Source organism: Typopeltis vanoorti, chromosome 6, assembly GCF_054136105.1.
Source record: "Typopeltis vanoorti isolate ZY-2024b chromosome 6, IOZ_Tvanoo_1.0, whole genome shotgun sequence".
Classification (NCBI taxonomy): domain Eukaryota; kingdom Metazoa; phylum Arthropoda; class Arachnida; order Uropygi; family Thelyphonidae; genus Typopeltis; species Typopeltis vanoorti.
This window is the reverse complement of record NC_143554.1, coordinates 41054106-41079518: the sequence shown is the minus strand read 5'-3', so window position 1 is coordinate 41079518 and position 25413 is coordinate 41054106. Positions and strand designations below refer to the sequence as shown.

The 25413-nt window shown below is 36.3% G+C and overlaps 1 protein-coding gene across 6 annotated transcripts in view; it reads left to right on the top strand.

Annotated features, from left to right (window-relative positions):
- Positions 1-25413, top strand: part of Tti1 (Telo2 interacting protein 1) — a 729405-nt gene that overhangs the window by 257575 nt on the left and 446417 nt on the right. For all 6 annotated transcript variants that reach the window (XM_090394772.1, XM_090394775.1, XM_090394771.1 and 3 more), the window contains one exon: positions 15339-15395. In XM_090394772.1, coding sequence (XP_090250898.1) covers positions 15339-15395 — 57 coding nt within the window. The remainder of the gene's footprint in view (positions 1-15338; positions 15396-25413) is intronic.

Sequence of the window (25413 nt, the reverse complement as noted above, 5' to 3'; positions counted from 1 at the left end):
CAAGGAACCATCTGGAAGACTTAATTCTTAATAAACATTCTTAATAAACACAGGTGTTTTTTGCACAGTAAATATTTTTTAATAATTTACCACTTTATTACTATTTATTATTACCTTCCACTTTGCTTTGTTGTAATATGATATTATTATTACCTTCTACTTTGCTTTGTTGTAATATGATCTTTGCTCTCCTTCCGCCAATAAACTATAAATCAATCAGTTGATTGATCTGGGATATGGGAGGATAAAAAGTTACTCCCAATAGCTTTGGTTGAGGGATCAAAAAATTTGATTGCTGTTTGAACAGGAAGCAAGTTAACCCTTTCAAAATCTGATTCTGATTTTTTTTTTTTTTTTCAGATTTTTGCAAACCTGCATGTGAAGCTTGAGTTATGTTTTTGAGCCCATTGGGCTAGCCTCCTTAATTTTTTTTCACTTTGACTGTGTCGGCATAGTTGTTAGAGAACCGAGACCCTCATTTCTTTGTAATGTCAAAGGACATGAAACAGAGAATTGCTGGGTAAAGGGTATTTTCTGTAGAAAAAGAAACTTGAATGAAATTGTTGTGTGCATCACTAAGTAGAGTACAGTGTGTTTGGAAATATGGAAAATTACTTCATCTTTAATGATGAGATTTTTTATGGCTATTTAGCCTATTTTTGTTTAGGAGTACCTCTTTTTTATAATGTCATTGGCTTTTTACTCAATTTTTTTGGGCATTACTAATGTTTTAAAGACAGACATGAAAATTATATAAAAAAGAATAATTTGGACATACAAGAAGACAACCAGCAACATCCTACAAAGGTATGTCCGAGTTATTCTTCCTATATATTCTTCATATATCTGTCTTTAAAACATCAGTGATGCCTCAAAAAAATGAGTAAAAAGCCAGTGACATTATGAAAAAGGGACACTCCTAAACAAAAATAGGCTAAATAGCCATAAAAATAATATATACTTAGAGGAGTATCATGGAATTTTTCCAGAAATAATACCTATGATAAAATTTTTGCCTAATTGTCAAAAGGCGTCTTCAGTTTCTGTATTGATAGAAATGAAATAGCATATACAAATTACAGAAAGATTCTAACATGACCACAGTAGATATAGTAAGGTATCAAAATGATCAGCATTGTATAGTACGAGGATGGTCTGAAAAGTTCTCAGCCTAACAATGAAAACACGAATTTATAATTTCGAAAATATTTTTATTTTTCAACATAATCTTCCTTAAGACTAATGTATTTATCCCAGCGATGCTCCAGCACCATTATCCCATCCCTGTAGCAGTTCTCAGTACGATCTACTTAATACCCTTCTACAGCTGCAAAACCTCTTGATTCGAAGAAAAAAAACGCTGACCAACGAGGAAGAATTTTAGTTTTGGGAAGAGATAGAAGTCAGAGGGAGCCAAATCTGGGGAATATGGTGGTTGTTCCAACAGTTCATAGTGCAGATCCCTTAATTTTCCCATTGCCAAAACACCTTTGTGGGCAGGTGCATTGTTCTGATGAAAGATGATTTTTTTCTTCTGCAAACTAGATCTTTTCTCTTGAATCTTTTCATCTAGTCTGGTTAAAAGATAGGAATCATATTCCCTGGTAACTGTTTTACAATTTTCAAGATAATTAATAAGCAAAATGCCTTTAGCATCCCAAAATACTGATGCCATGACCTTTCCTGCTGATGGAACTGACTTTGTCTTCTTTGCCACTGAACAACCGGCTTCTGTCCATTGTTTTGGCTGCTGTTTGGATTCTGGTGTGTAATGGTGAATCCAAGTCTCATCCGTAGTAATAAATCGATGCACAAAATCAGTTTTATTCTTGTTAAAACTCTCCAAGCACTGTTCAGATATTTTCATACGAGTGCATTGATCTGCTGTGAGCAAGCGTGGCACCCATCTTACTCAAACCTTTTTCATTTGCAATGCTTCATACAAAATGTATCCCACATGGTCTTTTGAAATGCCTATAGTCTCAGCAATTTCATGCACTTTGACTCGCCAGTCATCCAATACCATATCATGCATTTGATCAATGATTTCTGGTGTTGTTACACTCTTTGGACGTCCTTCACATGGATCATCTTCAAGGCTTGTACAGCCACGTTTAAACTCGACAACCTCTCAGTTGTCAAAAACGAAGGAGAAAAGTGCCCATAAACTTTTATGAGCTTCGAATGAATTTCTTTTAGAAAGAATTTTATAACCACACGATACTCAATTGTATCCATTTTAAGGGATAAAGACAACACTTTTGCTTCAGACAGCTGTATAAAACAAACTACTTGATAGAATGACTTGCAATTTCACATGGATGCTTATGATAGATGTACCAACTTAGAAAAAAATTCTTGCTGATAGTGTTGCCTTCTATGGTCAAGGCAGAGAGCTTTTCAGACCACCCTCGTATGCAATGTTGATTGTATACATACCATACAATGTTGTATAGTACAGTATACAATTGTATAGTATGTATTATATAATTGTATATACAATATTACATTTGTATTGTATACTTGTACTATGTATGCATTATTATTATCATTATTATTATTATCAACACACATTGTCCCTACACTCACCATACGCTCAGGTAATGCATTGCAGTCATCCACTCTGAACACAAAAAATCTATTCCTCACCTCCTTGCTTACACCTGCCTTATACAGCTTCCTGGGATGACCTCTTGTTCTCCCCCTATCTCTAGATATTCTATGAAAACTCCCACCCACATTATCTGGTAATTACCCCTTCCTAACTTATACGTCTCTATCATGTCTTCCTGCTATCCACTAGGCTCTGTATTTTGCATTCCCTAAGTCTGTGCTCATATTCCACACACCAGAAACAAACTTTGTCAGTCATCTCTGAATCCTTTCCAACATCTCATCATCCTTCTGAAAACCTGGCGAAAACCAAATTTCTGCACAGTAATCCATATGCAGCCTGATCAGAGTCTTATACAATGGAACCAAGACATCATTTCAGAAATTTCAAGTCCCTATCTATAATTCCCCCCCTCCTCAGATCTTCCATCTATCTGCCTACTCAAAAAAAAAAAATATCCCTCCCAATCTTATACTCTGCATCCATCTTTGCTTCCCAAATTTTAAAACCTTACACTTTGCTACATTAAACTGATTTCCCCACACACTCGTCCATTCAGACATTGTTGTCTATTTAGGTCCTCTTTCAGAGCTGCAACATCTGCTCTACTTCTCATAACTTTGCCTTACTTTCATCATCTGCAAACAATATTACCATTTGAGCCCTTTCCAGTGTCACTTACAAATTAAACAACAATGGCACCAAAACAAATTACTGAGACACACCAGTAGTGACTTTGTGTGTGTGTGTGTGTGTGTGTGCGTGTGTGTGTGCGTGTGCGTGCGTGCATGCGTGCTAGAAAGGACTAGTAGAGCTTTAAGGCTCCTCCTTAAGGATATTGACAGAAGAAAGTTGAAATGCTTTGGACACATTGAAAGGATGGAAGGAGGACTTCTCAAAACAGCAAAGTTCCTGAAAAAGGAGAAAGGGGTAGACCATGACTGAGATGAATGGTGTATCTGGAGTGACTGATCTTCAGATAGTTGAAGCCTCCAGAAAAGCATACAACGACCACATAGCAAGGCCTGGTGTGGCACATCACTGAGCATCAGAGTGACCATATGGCATCTGTTGATGTCCAGTGAATAGATGGATGGACCTGATATGATTACATCCCTGAAATCATTACTGGCATGTAATGGAGCCTTTACTGTTGTCATACAAGTATTTACATGAAATAGTTGTATGTCATACAAGTATGGAAACCACAAATGTGGGAAAGTATAAACATATTTACAGAATACCTAGTACTGTCCACTCATTAAGAGACAGCTAGCCTAAACACATTATCACTCAGCTGGTTTCCGAAACCAAAAATGGCTTACGAAAGAGGATACGAAACCAAAGTGAAGAGATCAGAAGACCTTAAAATTCTAACATTCAGAATTATTGTAAATGTCATGTTAGGATATGTCCAAAGATTTGTTTTGTTTCCCATAGAGGAAAAACACTATAGTGCAGAAGCAATGCTTTCATTTTGTGAAGTAATTTTTAACTAATACGAATGTACAAAACTATATTGAAGTGATGAACTTTTTAAAAACTTGAGTATATGAGGGGGGGGGTGCTTAAGGGTGAAAGCTGTATAACTGAGAGGAGACCCCCACATAACCTTTAAAGGAATGCGGAGAACCGACCAGGGCTTCTGACCTAATGTCCAATTCTCACCTTCTCGTGGTGCACCCTGTTGGGTATCTTCTTGGATACTGAATGAACAAGGATGGGCTGGCAATTTGATATTTAGCCGACCAAATTGTATTCTTATTGGTTAAACCAAAATAAAAAATGACGGTACAACATGACAAAATTTCATACCAGCTGGGGCATCGCCTGGTTAAACAAGGCCCCCGTTGTTTTCGCCAGGGAACCAGGGCGAACAGCGAAAAGTCAGCTACTGAAACAAATCTGAAAACACACCCCAACTCAACATCACTAGAGTTAAAGATCGATACTATCAACATAAGAAGCCTGAATGGCAAAGAAATGGAGCTAGCTGAGGAATTAGATAAGTACCAGATCGACATAATAGGTATGACTGAAACAAAAAAGATTACTGGTGAGATCCTTCTGAGCAATAAATACAAAATGTTATATTCAAGCAATGACAATCAAGGAAAAGAAGGAGTACCCATAGTATTCAACACAAAATACGAGGTTAATCTTCTTGAATGGCAGGCAGTGTCAAGTAGAGTGATTTGGGCAAATATCAGAATGGGGAACTGGAAAATGAGACTTATTTGTGCCTATGGTCCCACAGAAGGTTCTACTAAGGTAGAAGTGGAGGAATTTTTTTGAGGCTCTAGAGAAATCTACTGACACAATGAAAAAAGAAAAGTTGGTCCTTGTTGGGGATCTAAATAGCAGAGTAGGAAGTGATTGTCACACATACAAAAATGTTTTGGGAAAATTTGGAGAAAAGGGCAAAGCTAATAATAATGGCAAATACCTGTTGAATTTCTGCTCAGGACATGGACTGGTTATTACTAACACCATGTTCCAACATAAAAATGTGCACAAATTCACATGGAGAGAAGAGGCAAGGAATAAGAAAAGTCTCATTGACTATGTTATTGTTGATAGTGATGTTTTCTCCTTGGTGCAGAACACCAGAGTGTACAGAGGATTTGAAATTGGCAGTGATCACTATTTACTCTTGAGCAGGATAAAATTGAATTTCATATCGAAAAGAATGACATATAAGAAAGTTTTAAAGTGAATAAAAGTTGAGCAGCTCTCAGATGTGAACTGTAGACTAAAATACACAAAGATTATTGAAGAAAAAATGAAAGAGTTTGAGAACAGGAATCAAACCTTGGAGATTCAATGGCAAGCCTTGAAAAAACCCTGATTGATTCAGCCAGAAAGGCATGTGGTGAAGTCTGCAAGGATAGAAAAATTAGAACTCCATGGTGGACGGAGGAAGTTAAAGAGGCAGTGAAGAAAAAGAAGAAAGCATATCAAAAGTTTCTGTCAAATAAGTCAGCTTGTGCTCTTAGAGAATACAGAGACACATGCAAGAATGCTAAACACTGTGTAAAACTAGCTAAACAAAAGTCATGGGAGGACTTTGGCAAGAATATAGAAAATAAATATCAAGAAGGTGGCAAAATATTCTGGAGGTTGTTGAAGAAGCTTTGGAATGGAGGAAAGAGTGCTGTAAAAGGAGTTAAAGATGATAAAGGTGACATGAAAATGGGAGAAAAAGATATCCTTGAAGTATGGAGTAATTACTTTGAAAAACTGTTAAATGAAACAAGCAGTGATGATAGCACAGTGGTAAAAAACACTGACCAGGCATACATATCCCTACTTGAAATAGAAAAAGCCATCAAAGGCTTAAAATGTGGAAAGCAGGAGTAGATGATATTCGACCAGAAATGCTGAAGGATGGTGGTATAAGAGTCTTACAGTGATGCACTGCATAGTTCAGAAAGCCTGGACAGAGGGACAAATTCTCGATGATTGGGGTAGAGCTCTCATAGTACCCATATATAAAAAGGGAAATAAAACTGAATGTGAGAATTACAGAGGTATTTCCCTACTGGGTGTTCCTGGCAAGATCTATGCAAGTATACTTGAGAAACGGTTGAGAAGAATTGTGGAAGATAAGCTCGGTGAAGAACAAGCTGGATTCAGACCAAATAGAGGCTGTCAGGATCAGATCTTCACTTTACGACAAATAGTGGAGAAAGCATGGGAATATAACAAAGATCTGTTTTTAAGTTTTGTCGATTTGGAAAAGGCATATGACAAGGTGCCAAGAAAGAAGCTATTCAATATACGCTACAGTTATATGGTGTCAATGGGGCATTATATCAAGCAATACATAGTCTTTATTTTGAGTTGTAAGTCAGCAGTTAGAATTGAAGGAAGTATAGGAAGATGGTTTAATGTTAAATCTGGTGTGAGACCACGATGTACATTATCCCCTCTGTTATTCATTATCTATATGAATCACATTATTAAGGAAAGTGGTATTGAACATGATATCAAAATTGGAGATGTTAATGTCAGCTCTTTGCTTTATGCGGTTGATGTTATACTTCTAAATTAATCTGCTACAAGTCTGCAAGATTCTCTGACTAAATTGAATAACTGTTGTAACAGATATGGTATGAAGGTGAGCATGAAAAGACACAGACAATGAAAATAGGCAGAATCATTGAAAATGTCAACTGTGTTGTGAATGGGGAATCTGTGGAACAAGTAAAACATTTCAGCTACTTAGGCATGATTTTTAGTGAAGATGGTAAATTAAATATGGAAATAGACAACAGAATCAACAAAGCTGGTATGGTAGGAAGTCGATAGAAATAGTCAATACGAACAGGATATTGTTGGGTTAGTGTACAACTCTAGTAACCATAAAATGCCACAGAAGTACAATAATGGTACTGCATCAAGGCGAACTTAGGCCACCCTAAGCCTAAACATAACCGACATGCTCCTTACATCTCTCTTAAGCTCTTCAAGGAAGATTGGGGGTTTGTCAGATAAGTGTCGATGTGCTGACACTAAAGAGAAAAGACTAATGCTGGCTCGGACATCACCCATACAAACAAGGTCTGCATCCTGAATCAGGCAGTTAGGATTGGATTGGAAAATCAGCAACTGAAAACAAAGACAAAGAAATCAAACTCGAGCCTGTAAAGGATTGAATATCAATAGGTATGGAATGGCCGAACACTATGGGCAACTGGAAAATTGCAGCTGCATCAAGCAGAAATGAAGAAATACAGATGCAACATCTTGGGTATTTCAGAAATGAGATGGACACCATCAGGAGAAAAAACAAATGGTGGAAGAGTTCTCTGGTCAGGAAACGAAATGAAGTATGAAGCAGGTGTAGGTTTCCTGCTAAGTAACAAGGCTTGACAGGCAACAATAGGATACAAACCAGTTAGTGAAAGGATAATGGTTGCAAGATTCAATGTCCAACCATTTAATATCATGACCATTCAAGTTTATGCTTCCACTGCAGAGAATGCAGATGAAGACATTCAGAGATTTTACAGAGATCTACAACTAGAAATTGATGGGGTGCCAAAGCAGGATTTGCTTATCATTGAAAGAGACTGGAATACAAAGATTGCAGACATAGGATGGGAAAAGGTCATTGGAAAATTTGGATATAGAAAAGGAAATGAACGTGAAGAGATGCTTCTGGAATTTCCACTGACAACGACTTGATGATTTATAACACCACATTCCAACAAAAAGATTGTCATAAATGGACATGGTGCTTCTTTGATGGCAGACACAGGAATATGATCGACCTGATATTAATAGACCAGAAATGGAGAACATCAGTTCAACAGTGCAGATCATTCCAAGCAGCTGATATTGATTCGGACCACAGCTTAGTGATTACAAATATAAGACTAAAACTGAAACAAGTACAAAGGAAAGTTCCAAAAAGCTAGAGCCATCTCAAGACTAAATGAAGACATGTTATGAACAGCATATCAGGACGTACTGGAAACTTAGCTTAATACCACAAGTGAAAAACAAAATATAAATACAAGAGCAGAATGACTGATTACAGTACTAAAAAAAAAAAAAAGCAACAGAGGAGGTAACCTGAAAGAGAGAAGATCAACAAGAAATAGATAACTCAGGAAATACTGAAATTGATACGAGAAAAGAGACCTGAAACTCAAAAGAGATATTTCAGAGGTAGCAGATGAGTTATACCATCAAAAATGTAACGAAGTATGGAAAGCAGCCAGATCTGATAAAGCCAAATGACTGGAGGACCGATGCAAAGATATTGAACAGTACTATGGAGAACACAAAACTAGAGAGAGAGAGAGAGGTTTATAAACTTATAAGAAATGTCAATAGGAAGTGGCAAACAAGATCAGTAGCAGTCAAAGATGAAGATGATAAAGTTCTGATGGACAAGACCAAAATCATACACAGATGGACAATATATTGCAGCAAACTGTATAAAAATCAACTAAATAATACTGCAACAGAAGTAATCAAAGAACTAAATGCAATCTCTCCACCAGCAGAGATATTTGAAGATGACATCTTGGAAGACAATGTGAGCATGGCTGTAAAACATCTCAAGAACAACAACGGTCTTGGAAATGGCAGCATAATAGGTGAGATGCTAAAATATGGGGACAGAATTGGTTGTAAAAGAAATTCATAAGCTGTGTAATGAAATATGGAGATCAGGGTATGCCCGTAGAGTGGAAAAAATCAGTCTTGGTTGTTCTTCATAAGAAAGGTAGTGCTTTAGAATGCACCAATTACAGAACCATTGCACTAATGATCATCTGGCAAAGTTCTGATGAAAATACTTACAGAACACCTAAAGCATCATATAAAGTCACATCTTCCTGATGAGCAAGCCCGATTTTGAAAAGATCAAAGTACAGTACAACAAATACTCACACAAAGACCAATAGCAGAAAAAAGCTTGAAGAGAGGACAAAAAGATATACTGCTGTTTCATTGGACTTCCAAAACGCCTTTGATAATATTAATCAAAATATAACATGGGTAGGCTTGGAATCCTACTGTGGACAATAAATTGATCTGCCTGTTGATATAAACAGCCAAGCACAAGCAACAGTAAGGATAACAGGTGTGACAGGAGATTGGTTTTTCCACTAGTCAAGGCACAAGACAAGGGGACCCAATATCACCAGTCACTTCATCACATATCTGGGAAGAACACTAGATGAGATTAAAGAAGAAGGTGGAGGCATTTCAATGAATGGTATGAGAATAAACTACCACTACAGATGTAGTTTATTCATCTACAAATGACATCGTCCTGATTGAAGAAGACACAGCAAGGCTGGGATGGGTGTTGCAAACACTATACGCAGGAGGGAAAAGATATGGGCCAAATGTCAATTTCAAAAAAAAAAACTAAAACAATGATATTTGGATAATAGGAGTTACTGAAGAAAGCTACCATAGAAGGATTTCAACTAGAAAATGTGGAACTTCATGTATCTTGGATGCCACATCTCGCATGGACCCCAGAAAAGAGGCAGAAATTAGAATAGCCAGAACAATAGCTATCTTAAAAGCCATGGACAAAATATAGAAGAACCAATCTATAATGATACATGCTAAACTGTGTATTGTGGAAACCTGTATCTTCAGCAGCATGCTCTATGGCAGTGTTTCTCAAACTTTAGATATCCGTGTACCCCTTCTTAAATTTTCATTATTACCAAGTACCCCCTAATTAATTAATTAAAAATAAATACATTAAAATATTAATTAAAATTAAATATCTATTTTATTTGAATTTATATGTTCACATAAACAAAAAATATGATTTATTTTTAAATTTTGGTTCTCTAGAAATGTCAGACGACACACTCTTATCAATTTCATTTGATCCAGATGCAATATCAACGTTACATAGGGAAATTTAAAGCTGCAAACATGCTTAAAATACTAACACAATGCAATAAAAATCGAGGATTAATCCTCCACCAAGTTTGGTCAGCTTTAATAAAAAATATACCTCAGTCAGACCTCAGACATTATGAACGTGAACAACAGAACGTGGCATCATCCAGCATTGTTTAAATTTCAGCACTGCTTTGAATCTGCATTCTGATTTTTAATTTTATGAATAGTCAGGCGGGCTACAACTGTATAGCATGAACTATTACTAATAATTTCTCTTTTCTTTGTGTTTTAAACTTTAAGTTACCTGTTACCCCTGAAGATGTAAGTCAAATGACTTACGAAACTTGTCGAGTCTTTTATTAATTCATTGTGTTTTATATAGCTTATTAAAAATGTAGTCCAATTACCGGAATATACCATGTGAACTTCTAAACCACAGAAACCTCCACTTACAATATCGACGTTTTCTTGTTGCTTACAGCTACTTGTATTTGCTATATTGTTCTCTTTTGGGGATTTTATAAATCCAATCTTTAACCAATGATCCATACGTAAGAATTTGAAAGCTAAAAAAAAATTTACTCGAATATAACTCTAACTTTTTTTTCCTAAAATTAAAGTTAAAAAATCGTGTTGCGAGATACGTGCGGGAATTTTCGGAAACTAAAGTTTTCAGAAAAAAAACTGAAAATGGTGCGAATTACCAAGAAGCTCCTACTCGCTATCACTACTTTTAGCATCGAGAACAGTTTCTTTGTGTGCATCGTCAAAGTCATCTACCCAAATAGCATCATCTTCTTTCCCATTATTTCAAGCAAAAATTACCAGTAATTTACAAAGACTTGAGATATGTAGAGCAGCGAAGAACTGCATGTGATTGGTGCGGTATTAACTAAAGATCGCACGAACCGAAGACAGATTAGCATTTCAACAGTTGAGTTGAAATGCTAATTCCCTTCAATCAATTTCCATAATATCTGAAACACATTCACTATATAACTAAGATGAAAAGCCAAAACGGCTATTTTTTTTCTGGCGAGGTTGATATAAGTTAAGGGGATAAAAATCCCTTATTGTTTTTCAGCCAGTAAGCGAAACTAAGATCGAAAACTACGATCTGTAACGTTTCATGCCGACGAACTGTCAGCGTATCCAAGCGTAAGTGCCGTGGTGTGGCACTACCAAGTGGTCACTTACGCTTGGATACGCTGACAGTTCGTCGGCATGAAACGTTACAGATCGTAGTTTTCGATCTTAGTTTCGCTTACTGGCTGAAAAACAATAAGGGATTTTTATCCCCTTAACTTACATTCACTATATATTTCTTAGTTTTAACACGTTAACGACGGGGGGGGGGGGGGTGTCAAGCAAAACTATATGTTCCACCGGCAACATATGGTTTTGCTTGGTTATACAGCAGTTTCTGTTGGAGAGGGGATGTGATTCATTAGTTAGTGTCATTTTATGCCAGTTGTCTCTAATTGCACTGTTTGTTGAAAAATAATATAATGACTCCTTTAATTATGCATAGCCAAAAATTGGCACTTACCCCCCCCCCCCCCCCAACGACCTTTTGTGTACCCCCGTGGGTACGCGTACCACACTTTGAGAAACACTGCTCTATGGATATGAGGCCTGGGTACTCCTGAGAGAATCTGAAAGGAGGATATTAGCATATTTGAGAGAAAGTGCTACAGAAAGATCTTGAGAATAAGTTGGATCCAGGAAGTGAACAATGAGGAAATGTATAGTCGATTACAACCAAAAGAAAACCTGATCCAGAAAATAATCAAAAGTAAACTACGTCTATTTGGCAATATATGTAGAATGAATGGTGGGAGGAATTTAAAAACGCCAATGAATGATTGAAGGAAAGAACAAAAGAGGGGAAGACCAAACAGAGAATGGGGCAATAATATTGTTAAATGGTGCAGAAACTCTGTACACAAACCAAGTCATCTTTCACAAAATGGAAGAATCATATCAGATGGTATCAGACACCTATGGACATTGAATTTGTGGTTGATGATGATTGGTGTATTTAAGGTTGACATGAATTTCTTCTCTGTGTAAAATAAAATTTAGCTTTTACGTAGGTTTAATTTGTTTTCCCACTAGAGGTCAGGCCAGTGGAAAGCTGACCAAATTAATAGCACTTTGGCATACTGTTTGAATTGTGATGTACAGGGTGGCCATAAAATGACTTTCCCTCTTTGGAGGCATCTGTAGCTAAAACCAATAAACGGAATGAGACCAAATTTTATATTGAGAATTTTGAAGGCATGGGGAGATGATTTCCGCAAAAAAAAAAAAAAAAAAAAAAAAAAAAAAAAAAAAAAAAAAAAAAATTAGTACCAAAAGTCACAAATAGGGGAGATTTTGGCACTGGCGGAGCCGAAAACAAGAAGCTAATTACATTATAGACAGATAAAAATGGAATAAGGTAAGGTAGGATGCATATTGAGCACTGCCTGAACGTTCCCAATCCCCTTTTAAGTGGAATTGGTGCTGTTGTCATGTATGCACAGTAAAATTTTCATAATCCTTTTTTACCAGCATTTACTGCAAATATTTTACTGCTTTCAGCTCCGCCAGTGGCAAAATTTCCCTTATCGGTGACTTTTGGTACTAAATCTTTTTTTCTCAGAAATTATCTACCCATACCTTCAAAAATCTGAATATAAAATTTGATCCCATTCCGTTTATTGGTTTTAGCTACAGATGCCTCCAAAGAGGGAAAGTTATTTTATGGCCACCCTGTAGTTTGGCTGTATAGGTGTGTGTGTGTGTGTGTGTGTGTGTGTGTGTGTGTGTGTGTGTGTGTGTGTGTGTGTGTGTGTGTGTGTCAGATGATGACCTTAATATGAAAGTCAAAATGGTGGGAAATTAATGTAGATGATGACAGTAGTTGCAGTTGGTTGATCTCCACCACTCAAATGATGTAGATGCCTTCTCTCGATGAGTCTTTGGACTCCCTGGAGGTTCCACTTAATAATAATAATAATAATATAGCCAGCAAAGGTTGGCTGATTGGTAGAACCTCTGCTGCTAATGGCTCGCAAAAGGTTAAGCAAGTTTGAATACGGTTAGTAGTTGGAAGGGGATAAGTCGTTTGGTGCTGTTGGCACACTCTCTCTCGATGAGTCTTTGGACTCCCTGTAGGTGTTATGTAATAATAATAATATGCCAAAAACAAACAATTTATTATTGTTATTATTATTATTTTTCCCCGCAACTCCAAGGAGTCGTCCTATGTGTATAAGGCAACCAGTTGGCTCCACAAGCTGGCTGTACAGCAGAAGAGAAAGATGAATTCTGGAATGTGCTAAATGAAGAGATGAGGGAACTGGAAGAAAACGAGAAGGTGATTGTCAGAGGAGACTTGAACGGACACATAGGGAGACAGAATAGGGACTGTGAAAGGGTGCATGGTGGCCATGGAGTAGAAATTATGAACCATGAAGGAGAGAGGATTTTGGACTTTGCAGTAGCATTTGAACTGGCAATTGTGAACCTCCTTTTTCTGTAAGAGGGAAGTGCATTTGATAACATTTAAAAGTGGCAACAACAGTTCACAGATTGACTACATTTTGACTAGAAGAAAACATCTTAAAGCAGTAACAAATTGTAAGGTAATCCCAACAGATCAAGTGGCACAGCAACACTGGCTGCTGTGCACAACTTTAAAATAAAGTTGAAGATAAAAACTTTGGAAGCCATGGGGGGGGGAAGAAAATTAAGTGGTTTCGCTTAAAAAAGAGAGTGTGAGGAACAGTTTTAGGGAGAAGGTGTTAGAGAGGATTTTGGATGGACTAGACAGTGTACAAGACTGGTGAAGACATATTCGAAAGTAATTCTAAGCTGTGCAATTGAGGTGCTTGGTGAAACATCCGGAAAGATTAGAGAGCAGAAGGAGTGTTGGTGGTGGAATAATAATATACAAGAAGTAGTGACGACTAATAGGAAGGCAAAGCAGAAGTGGGTCGAGTCAAGAGTGGAAGAGGACAGAGAGAAAAAGCGAGAAGCCAAGAGAGTTGTTGCACAGTCAAAGGCCATGGCATATCAAGGCCTTTATAATCAATTAGAAACAAAGGAAGGACAGAGAAAGATTTATCGATTGACAAAATGTAGAAATAAGGCATCAAAGGACATCATAGATGTGAGGCAGATCAAAGACTCTGGAGGAACTGGAAAGAGAGAGAGATGGCTGGAGTGCTATGCGATAAGAGGGTGTTGATCAATCTAAAAGACAAAATCTACAGGACAGTAGTGAGACCAGCTATGACATATGCTATGGAAACTGTGGCCCTGAGGAAAAGTAATATCAGCAGGATGTGGGTAGCAGAGAGGAGGATGCTTAGGTGGATGTGAGGCGTGACCATTAAGGATCGTCTGAGAAATGACTATGTAAGGGGAACGGTGAAAGTTAAAAACTTAGGAGCAACTATACAGAAGGCAAGGTTGAGATGGTTTGGTCATGTGATGAGGAGGAAGGAAGAGTATGTGGGAAGAGAGGTCATGCAGATGGATGTGCAGGGAGGAGGAGGAAGCACGGACGGCAAAAGGAGAGATGGAGGGAGTTGGTGCAGGAATACTTGAGGATGAAGAACTTGCATGTGGCTACAGCCCAAGACAGGAGGTTGTGGAGGAGACTCACCACAAACAGTGACCCTTCTTAAGTGGAAAAAGCTGCAGAAGAAGAAGATTTTGTCCAAATGTTTAGTTAGCATTGACAACGTCCTTTGTTTGGAAAAACTCGAGTTTGAATCCTGTCTATGACATGAACCCTCATAAGTTTTTTTTCAGTTATGTACAGGTGAGTTTATCAGTCCTGTTTGGAAGTTTATTCATCTCATAAACTCCTCAGAATAGCATTTAATGAAACAAGCAAATAGGATTGAATATGTAATTAACATATACTAGCCTTAATTGCATTGCCTATAATTCTAACCCCTTTGTACCCCAGCAAATGATCTGACAGAAATTGTCAAGCTAATTTGCTTGATATATATATATATATATATATTTTTTTTTTTTTTTTTTTTTTTTTTTTTTGCATGGATTTTTCAGTACCAAATTGCAATAAAATCCTCCTAACCATAGTTCCAGAGTAACTGGAACTATGGTTAGGAGGATTTCATGAATAGAAAAAAAACTGATTAATTTTTTTAGTTATGGATTTAGAAGGTTTTATTTGTTGTAGATGATGTGCTTCATGATTTAGTATTTGGTATTTAACAGTAAGTTCATTTATTGCATGAATTAGCAATAGTAATTTGGTATGCTGACATTTTATTTTATTGTTACTAACAAACTGAATTTAGTTTTCATTTTACAGCTGACAAAGAAATATTGTTTGTGCTTAGTTTATTGTATGGATACCTTCAATTCTTAGGTAGGAAATTTATCATTTTCTTTTGTGCTCTTATTGAAACAGCTTATGGAGAATATTATTTCTCTGATTATAATTTTATGTGACCACAAACAAAAGTTACATATTTATCATTGAATTATAAATCATAAATGCTTAAACTGAATTATGACATGACTGTATAATTCATTAAAAAAAAAATCATACAGCAAGTTCTGAGAAAGCATCAATTTGGATATAGTTTAAAAAGTTTACACTTTGTTGCCGATATAGTATCTATTAGTGGTATTTGAATAGCAGAGGGAAAAATTACATTTCAGTCAAACAATTTACATCAGCCAAGTAGCTGTTTGAATGCATTCAAATTACATTGAAACATTTTTTTTTTTTATGAGATATTACTTATTTTTTTAGAAATATATAAGGCAGTCTGAATAATTGGTTGAAATCAGTGAAAGGATGCATCTATAGAAATATCTGTATTGTTTTGTCAAGAGTGTTAGCACAGTCTTCCACAAAATTTACCTTTATGTTAGCAAGACTTACTTTTTTTTTTTTTTTTTTTTTTTTTTTTTTCAAGGGTAGATCTTTCATTAGCAATCTCCTCATATTTTCTAATAGAGTGGTGGCAGAACATGATATAGTGTTCTGCCATCAGTAGTGTGTATAGTGTGATATGCCTGATTTTTACCATGCCACTGGATATGATTTAGCATGAGAGATTATCATCCATACTCAGAGGGACAGGCATGAAAAATAAACTTGGGAGTGGCTGGCTGACAGGTATCAGAAAATGATGTAGATGTGCTTGATCTAAGAGAAGAAAGGTGACTAATGTTCCACAGATTCTGTACTTGAGTCATTGTTGTTTAATTGGTATATTAATGATAATGGAATGGGGCAGAGGGTGACATTCAGTCGTCTGCTTATGTTGCTACATTGAGACAAATGATTAGGAATATCCAAAATCCTAATGCTAACTTAATCATACTGATTCCATGGGCAAATGTTAATGAGTGTCAGTTTAATGCCCCTAAATGTGAAGTCATGCATTATGGACAAAGCACATTACAGGTATATTAACACAAGCACAGATACTCAGTTTCTTCTATTTCAGTTACTTTTCACGTGCAGCCCTGTTGAAATGGCATTTGTTTCTGTATCGTTAGATTGCCTGAATAAAGACCATTACATAGATCTAGTGACTAACAAAAGGAATTTTTGTCTAGACCTTTCTTTGGCTGGATCTCGAATTAGTTGATCTTTGACACTGGTATGTCAAGTTTTACTCTCCCAGAAATGCAGATGACTAACCCTGCAGGTCAAAATATCAACCACTGAACTCATATTATTTCAACATATTAAGATTTAGAAGCACAAGATAGTTGCACTTAACTGACATAACCCTGAAAGCCAGTTCACTGATAGCTTTATTCCTGCTGTGAATTGGTTCTTGAACTGTTTTATTCCTGCTGTGTCATTGATGAATGAAGTGTGGAAATTAGCTGCCTACTGATCTCAAAAGCATTAATTAGGGCTGTAAAGGCTGCACCTTCTCCATTTTGGAATGCAATGCATTAAGATTTTTTCCAATTCTAAAATAAAATAAAAAAAATCAGTACATGCTGCATCATACAAATACAGGCAATCCTCGGGTTACAGACAAACTGACTTACGGTGTTCCGTACTTACAAATAGTCTCTCAAGGCTCCCATAAGGATAATTAATAATTAAATTAATAATTCGGGAATTAGTTTCTTTCATGCATGTAAACAAACCCACACTTCACCACATTATTAAATCAGCTCTTCCCATTATTTGGAAGTCAAATTTAAGGGCCTGGGTCACACTTACCATGTTTGAAGATTAGTTCTTGAACTGTTTTATTCCTGCTGTGAAATGTTATTGTTCAGAAAAGAAAATTCTCTTTAAAATTTTGCTTGTGCTGGACATCTGACATCTTTAGATGACCTTCACCTTAAAAGGGTTGCAAAAGTCATATTTTTACCACCCAACACTACATCGTTACTAAAATCTAATCATCATTACTAATAGACCAGGGAGTCATTTCTGCATATAAGGTTTATTACTTGCGATGTACATTCTCACAAACAGTCAGGGCTATGGAAGATGATGAGTTCTGGAATAATTATAACATTCATGATGCCATCAAAAACATCGCTGATTCTTGGGAGGAGGTGAAGCAATCAACAATTAAAGGGGTATGGAATAAACTGTGCCCTCAATTCTTTGATGATTTTCATGGCTTTACAGAAGATGACATCGCCGAAGCCAGAAAAGCTGTGGTGGATAGTTGAAATGCACTGCAATTGGACATCAATGAAAATGATGTCATTAACTTACTAGAGTCCCATTCACAAGAATTAACGAAATGGAGATAGAGTAGCAGCTGATAGAAACAAAAGAACATGAAAAATGAGTACATCCAGAGCCAAGAAAGGTTACGACAAAAGAATTAGCTGAAGCCTTTTGTCTCATTGAAGCAGGATTTGCTAAGCTTGGGGACAAGATCCTAACATTGAGCAGTTTACAAACAGCCATGGTACCCACCTTAATAAGATAGTAGGCCCTCCTTTCGCTGTGTTGACTGCAGGGTATACTTTCCACTAGTGTGTAATAGCTATCAATTTGAATTTTGGACCAATTCTTCTACAGATGTTCAGCAGGGTTGAGATCAGAGCTCTGTTGAGGTCAGTCAAGTGTGGTGATATGTCCACAAACTATGCAATTGCAGCAGCCTTATGCCACGGTGTATTGTCTTGCTGAAAGAGACGATGGTCATTTCCATAGAAATCCCACAAGGAAGGAAGCATTGCATTGTCCAGAATGTTCAGATACTGTGTGGAGCTCAGTGTTTGTAGCAACATGGTCCAAGGCCAAACCAGGAGAAATAGGACCATACCATCACATCAACACTTCCAAATTTCTTAGTTATGGTTATGCACTCTGGTAAGAGACGTTTACTGGATATCCTCCACACACATCTCCTTGGTAGAGGTTTAGCATTATTCATCACTCCATAACACAGCTTTCCAAGCTTCCACATCCCACTGCACACACTCTTTGCACCACTGAAGATGACGCTGTTGCATGTTGATTCTGGTAATGTGGGACTTTCACATTGCAGGCCTACCATGGAAATACATGTTGTGAGCCTCGATTCTGAATGTTTTTGTGCAGATTTGTGTTCCAATCAATGTTCAGAACTCCACATTCAACGAATGGCGGTTTCACATGTTATCCTTAATTGTAACCTATAGTCATGTTTGGTGAGTCTGGTGGATAGTCCACTGAAGGTTGCACTTGCAATTGAATCACTATGCTTCCATCTTAGTATGCTATTACAGATTATTGAAATGGGATGGCCCAGTATGTCAAGAATTTGCTGAACAGATAGGCCTGCAACATGGCATCCTACCACGCCTCTTTCAAACTCCATCAGTTCCCTTCTCACAGATATTTTACCCAGACACAGTTGCGCTTGGGCATATGATATTCTTTCAATTTATAGCTGGTATAAATTGTAACTCATTACATGGCATTATGCGCCTTGTCCATTGCTTAGAAAGAAGTCCATGACTTCTTTCTAAGCAATGTAGCGAACTTATGTTGGCGCATAATTGTAATAATTAAAAGAAGAGCCAAAGACTTTGTTTTTGATGATGTTTCATAGATAGAAGTAGGGGATATTAAAGATCCATCCTTATTTCATAGCCAAAAAATAGACGTTTTGAAACTTTTTAAAATTGACAAAAGAACTTATGAGAATAGAATACTATTAAAAGTACCAATAAGAGATGACTATATAGATGCTTGGATAGTATTCATCTCTTTTAAGTATTGTAAGCTAAGACAACTTCACTGTTGAGGATTGTATTCTCATAAGCTCTCTTATCAGTTTTCAAAACTTTAAAAGTGTTTATTTTTTTCTTCAGCTATGAAATAAGCATGGGTCTTTAATATCTCGGATTTCTATCTATTTAACGTTGCGAAAATGAAGTTTTTGGTTTATCTTTTGATTATCAAAATCATGTATTTTATTTGAATACATATTCAAGAAATACACATGCTCTTCTTTTAGCTATTAAAATATGTAATTTTAGCCACATTTTTATTTGCAAATGTCACAACTTTTAGAGCTCTTGACGGGTGATCTAAACCATATATTTACTAAATACAGTTCTTTTTGCTGCAAAAATCATGAGAAATGTTTGAATCATTTGCTTTAGTTTTATTAATCACATCTCAAAACAGTGTCCTTATATTAATGTGCTGATGTTGGGATATTAAAGGGGATGAACAAATTGAAGGAAAATTACTTCAAGCAAATATACTCTTGAAGCCATTCATAATTTTATTTCATGATGAAATGTCACTATTTCTATATTTTCAGAATTCTCTCCTTTCACTGAGAAAGAGAGAGCCATGGGAATCACTATAAATAGAGGACAACAGTTGATTTACTGAAGTAATACTTTATTTTAATTTTCTGTCAATATGAATGATGATAAATCTCTTTGGATACTATATATGTATATGTGGTATTTTATAAATTACAAGGAAAATCTTATTAACTCTATTCCATTTTCTGTTTGTGGTAATGGACCCATATGATCTGTAGAAAGATGGCAAAAAGACCTAACACGAAACAAGCCTGCAGTAGTTTCCCCTCTAAAATTGCAAGATTTAACCATATTTTTCACATTATTGCTAAGCTTTCTCAATAGTATTTTTCCTTTATTCTCTGTAACATTTTTTATAAAGCATATCTGCCATTAAAGATTAAGGAAATCAGTTTTAATAATGGAATACCGTGAGCAGACATATAAATACAAAATTAATAACGGAAAACTCACGTAAAAAGATTATTAATAGTATAATTTTCACCTGTGTGTCACAGGCATCTTCAGTACATTTATAAAGCTAATTGAACAATAACTGACAATTCCAAAAAGCACCACCTAAGTAGCTAGTATAAGATACTAAAAAGGTCAATAAATTTCCTAACAAAAAAAAAATTATATATACAATAAAAAGTTAGGAAAGATTAGCTGATTTATAAAGTACTTTTTTTCCCATAAAGAGGATAGACATAAACCATCGGATCTGTTTAAGTTATGAGAGTGAAGTAAAGTTTCACATGTTTCTTTATAAAGACGTTCCATGAGGAACTGACTTTTGTGAAGGACTCTTGTCTTTTTCCAATGAACTCTATGTCTAATGATGATGGCATTTTCTGCAAGTCCAGACTGTTCATGTTCAAGGTATTGAATATAAGACTGGTGTTCTTCTAGCTGAATAGAGCAGATCTTCTTGTTTGTCCGAAATAAGATAATCCACAAGAGCAAGGAATCTGGTAGAAACCTGAATAATTAATATGTGGAAGCTTGTCTTTAGGAGAAGTGAGAAAGGTGAAGATTGGTGAAAGGTGAAAGGTCGAAAGGCAACAAAAATATTCAGTGGTTTTAAAACTTTTGCTAAACGTTCAATAATGGCTTGTATATAAGGGATAGGAATGAGCGTTATTTCTTCTGTATTTGAAGAGGAAGATATATTAAAACTGCTCAAAGCTCTTTTGATGAAGGAATTCTTATATCCATTAGATTGAAAGGAAGAATTAATATATTGCATTTCTTTCTGTAATAGATCGTCTGAAGAACAAAAGGAGTGGGCCCGATGAACCAGTGTTTTAATAGTTCTTGCCTTTTGACTGAGATAGTGATGAGATTCAGCATGGATATAATAGCCTGTATGAATCTTCTTCCTATAGACTGAGAAATGTAAGTTACCATCTGGTTGGTGAAGAATTAAAAGTTCTAAAAAGGCTAACTGCTTATTTGATTCTACTTCTAGGGTAAACTGGATCCTTGGATGAAGTACGTTTAACTTAGTGAGAAACTGTTGAAGTTTGTCAGAAGAGCCATTCCATATAGCAAAAATGTCATAGACATATCTGAACCGATGAGTAGGTCTGGGAGAAATGTTGTCAAAGATACGTTGTTCAAAATGTTTCATAAAGAAATTGGAGATAGCAGGAGAAAAAGGATTGCCCATTGCTGTTCCTTCAATTTGTTGATACAACTTATTTTTAAAGGAGAAATAACCAGAACGTATTACAAAATCAAATAATTTTACAATGTCTGAAGGAAATTCCTATTGCAGTAATTCAATGCTTTCAGATAAAGGAACATTTTTAAATAAATAAACAACATCTAAACTGATCATGATATCCGAAACGTCCAAATGAAGATCTGAAATTTTATTTTTGAAATCCAAAGTATTTTTTATATAAGTATCTGTTCTTCTAGTTGAAGAAGTGAGTAAATTTGATAAAAAAAATTTGAAATTTTGTAAGTGGGACAACCTATACAATCTACAACTGGCCTCAACGGAATGCCTGGTTTATGAACTTTAGGAAGACCATACAATCTAGGTGGATGACCGAAGAAGGTTTTTAGTTTTTTCTTTTGATCTTCATTCCATGTAGATACATTATCTATAAGAGAATTAAGCTTCTTCAATTGACTCCCGGTAGAATCCGGTGTAAGAGGCCTATAAGTTGAATAGTCACGGAGTAATAGAGATATTTTTCTCTCATATGCCTTCCTATCTTGAATAACTACAGCCTTCCCTTTGTCAGCTTTTGTAATAATTAAATTATTGTTATTCTTAAGTGATTTCAATGCTTTAAATTCAGAGTAAGAAAGATTAGGACGTTGAGGGTTGGCATTAAAAAGAATTTTTGCACATTCAGAACATAACCTGTTAGCTGTTTTTTGGGATAAGGATCAAATACCTCTGTCTATGTTATGAAAAAAAAAAAATCCATCGGGGACACCTTAATCGGCGCAACAGCGAAATCATGTCCTTTTGATAAAACAAAATATTCACCGTCTGTTAGTGGATTTCCGGAAACATTGATAACTACTTTATCTGTATCACTAACATTATTACAGGATCTAGGTAGGCTGACCAGTGATTCAAACTTGCGTTTTAACTTATCACGAGAATCATTAGATACCTTTAGGTAAGAATCTGAAGATATGCGCAATATAGTGTTAAACGTTTCAGCAATTAAAACAGATTCTAGAGCATTCTTGATGTCCATAATTTCTCTATTTAAAAGGGCTAGCTTCGTGTAGCTGATCATTTAAAAGAGACCATTCAGAAAAATCTCCACCTTTCTCACTTCTCCTAAGGACAAGCTTCCACATCTTAATTATCCAGGTATCTACCAGATTCCTTGCTCTTGTGGATTATCTTATTTCGGACAAACAGGAAGATCTGCCTCTATTCAGCTAGAAAAACACCAGTCTTATATTCAATACCTTGAACCTGAACAGTCTGGACTTGCAGAACATGCCATCATCACTAGACATAGAGTTCATTGGAAAAAGACAAGAGTCCTTCACAAAAGTCGGTTCCTCATGGAACGTCTTTATAAAAAAACATGTGAAACTTTACTTCACTCTCCTAACTTAAACAGATCCGATCATTTATGTCTATCCCCTTTATGGGTGAACCACATCCTTTTTGCTGGAGAGCGGATACGCTAACCACTCAGCCAACAAGGCCGGCATGGTGTGAAATGAAATAGAAATAGGATTTGTATGATTTTGATCCATTTTGATTCATACGTAGTAGTTGTTATGTCGTTGCTTTCTCTATATTTTATTGATTTATATCTTCCCTTTCTCTCTTTCAATTGCTATTTTTACTTCGTCAGATATCAGGCCTAATATACTTACATCTAGGATTGTTTCGGATACTGGCAAATTTATATTATGCTGTACCAGCCAGTATCCTATAGCAGAAAAAATCCTTACTCAGGGAGACAATACTAGATTCTGAGACGTTCTTGCACAATATCTTACTTTAACACGGCTGTATAGATTCAGACTGCAGTCGTGACCTAAATCTATAATTATATACACATTCTAATTCCTTCCCGCCAAAATAGGTTCTATTTTTATAAGTGGTAAATCGGAATTGTAGTCAGGCATGACTCAGGTTAAGTAAATAAAACATGTTTATTGGAATATCAAAGCAAAATACACTATAGAAATTCATACATTCAATTTTTGTTTCAATGCTAAATAAGGAAACCCGAGTTAAGAGATTAACACTCTCTAAATTAAATCAAAGGTTATAAAGCATGTAAAACACAGTAACTGGAAAATGGGATAGATTGCAAATGGTATGTTAAGCTAAAATTCCCTTCTGCAAGCTATTCATAAGATGACATGACAAACATTCTAATGTTATTCAGTTGCTATAAATCTACAATCCTAATCTCATTATGTTAATTCAATCACATACAACACAAAAGATTTCTTCCAAACAATCCTTCTTATTCCAAAAAAGGGGTTTAACTATCTAATTAGGGTCTGTCCACAAAGTTCTTTAGAATAATGTTCATAATTTACATTCACAAATAATTTTCTCTCTTCTAAGGAATTCTAAACACATAATAGAGTAATTCTACTTTACCGAACTTTTTCCAGACATCTTTCAGCACCACTTATACGTCTGGTTACCTCTTGTTTATTGGCTGTCCTTACGCCAACATAGGACTACGCGATCTTCATAATTACTGCCGATCATGGACTTGATTTTTGCGTCTCAGGAAACATCTCTATTCCTCTCGATGGGACTTCTCTGCGAGGGCTTGATTCTGCTAGGCTGGAAATTTCACCTTCAGCTCTGTGTGGAATCCTACAGCATACTCAGGAAAACTCCCCATCCAACATCGTAGCACTGTTGCTTCATCCCCCCTTACTCGAACCACGAACCAGGAAAACGATAAGACGAGAGAGCCGATACGGGGCTCATTCCCTTATATAGCTGTGAAATGTACGCTTTGCGGAGTGCGGTCGGAGTGTGGTTAGATGATAATAAAGGATTGAATGCATGTAGAAAATGTAGGGAGAATGCGGAATTGAAGTGTATTTCGGATCGTGAGTGTGATATTTTTGTCAACCTTCAGAATGAAGGAAATAGGGATATGACAAGAAACGGCAAGGTTGTACATGAAAATTGTGAGAGTGTGAATGTAGAAAGTGTGAATGATAGTATAAATGGTTTCTCAGAGAACAAAAAAGATGAGATAGATGCATTGAGTGAGATCGCGTTGTTGAATAGTGCGATAGAAAGAGCAAAACAGCAGCTAGAGTGCATGAACAAAAGTAGACTGAATGAACCAACCAATAATAAAAGGTATGACAGGAAAAACAGACGTATGAATGTGAACATGAACAAAATGAAGGATAGAGTGCTGTATGGAGACTCGTTAGTACGAGGTGTGTTAGTAGAAGATTTGACAAAATCGTACCAACCTGGTGCGACCATAAAGGACGTAACTGCGTCTATTAGAGAGCAAAAGGAAAGGGTGAGAGAAATGATTGTTGTGGCAGGTACGAATGATTTGAAAGGAGATAAAATGGAAATGATAGAAGACCTGAATGAATTGTTTGAGGTAGCAAAAGAAAAGAGTGAGAGAGTTAGAATGATTAGTCTTTTGCCACGGTATGCAAGTGAAATGTTTAAAAGGAGGGCTATAATTGCAAATGACTTTATGCGTGGGTTATGTATGACGAGTGGTGTGGAATTTGTGGATGTGTGGAGTGAGTTTGATGGGCGAAAGGATCTATATAAGATGGATGGCTTGCATTTGAATGGTTATGGTGTAAGAAGACTTGAGAAAGTGTTGCTGAATGTAGTGGATGTGCAAATTCAGGGAAACTAGATTTGTTAGGGGGGGGGGGGGGAGTAGAGATACAGTCCTTATGGAGGCAGTTGAATGTAAGAATGAATATAAATATGCCAGAGCAAATAAGGACAACAAATCTGAGTGGGATAGTTAATATAAGGCATCAAGGTAGGGTTGGGGCTAATGGAGGTCTTAAATTCATGTACACTAATACTAGGAGTATTAGGAACAAGAAGGAAGAGTTTTTGGCCATGGTTGGCACTTCCAGACCACAGGTTATAGGTATTAGTGAAACATGGCTGACTGTAGATG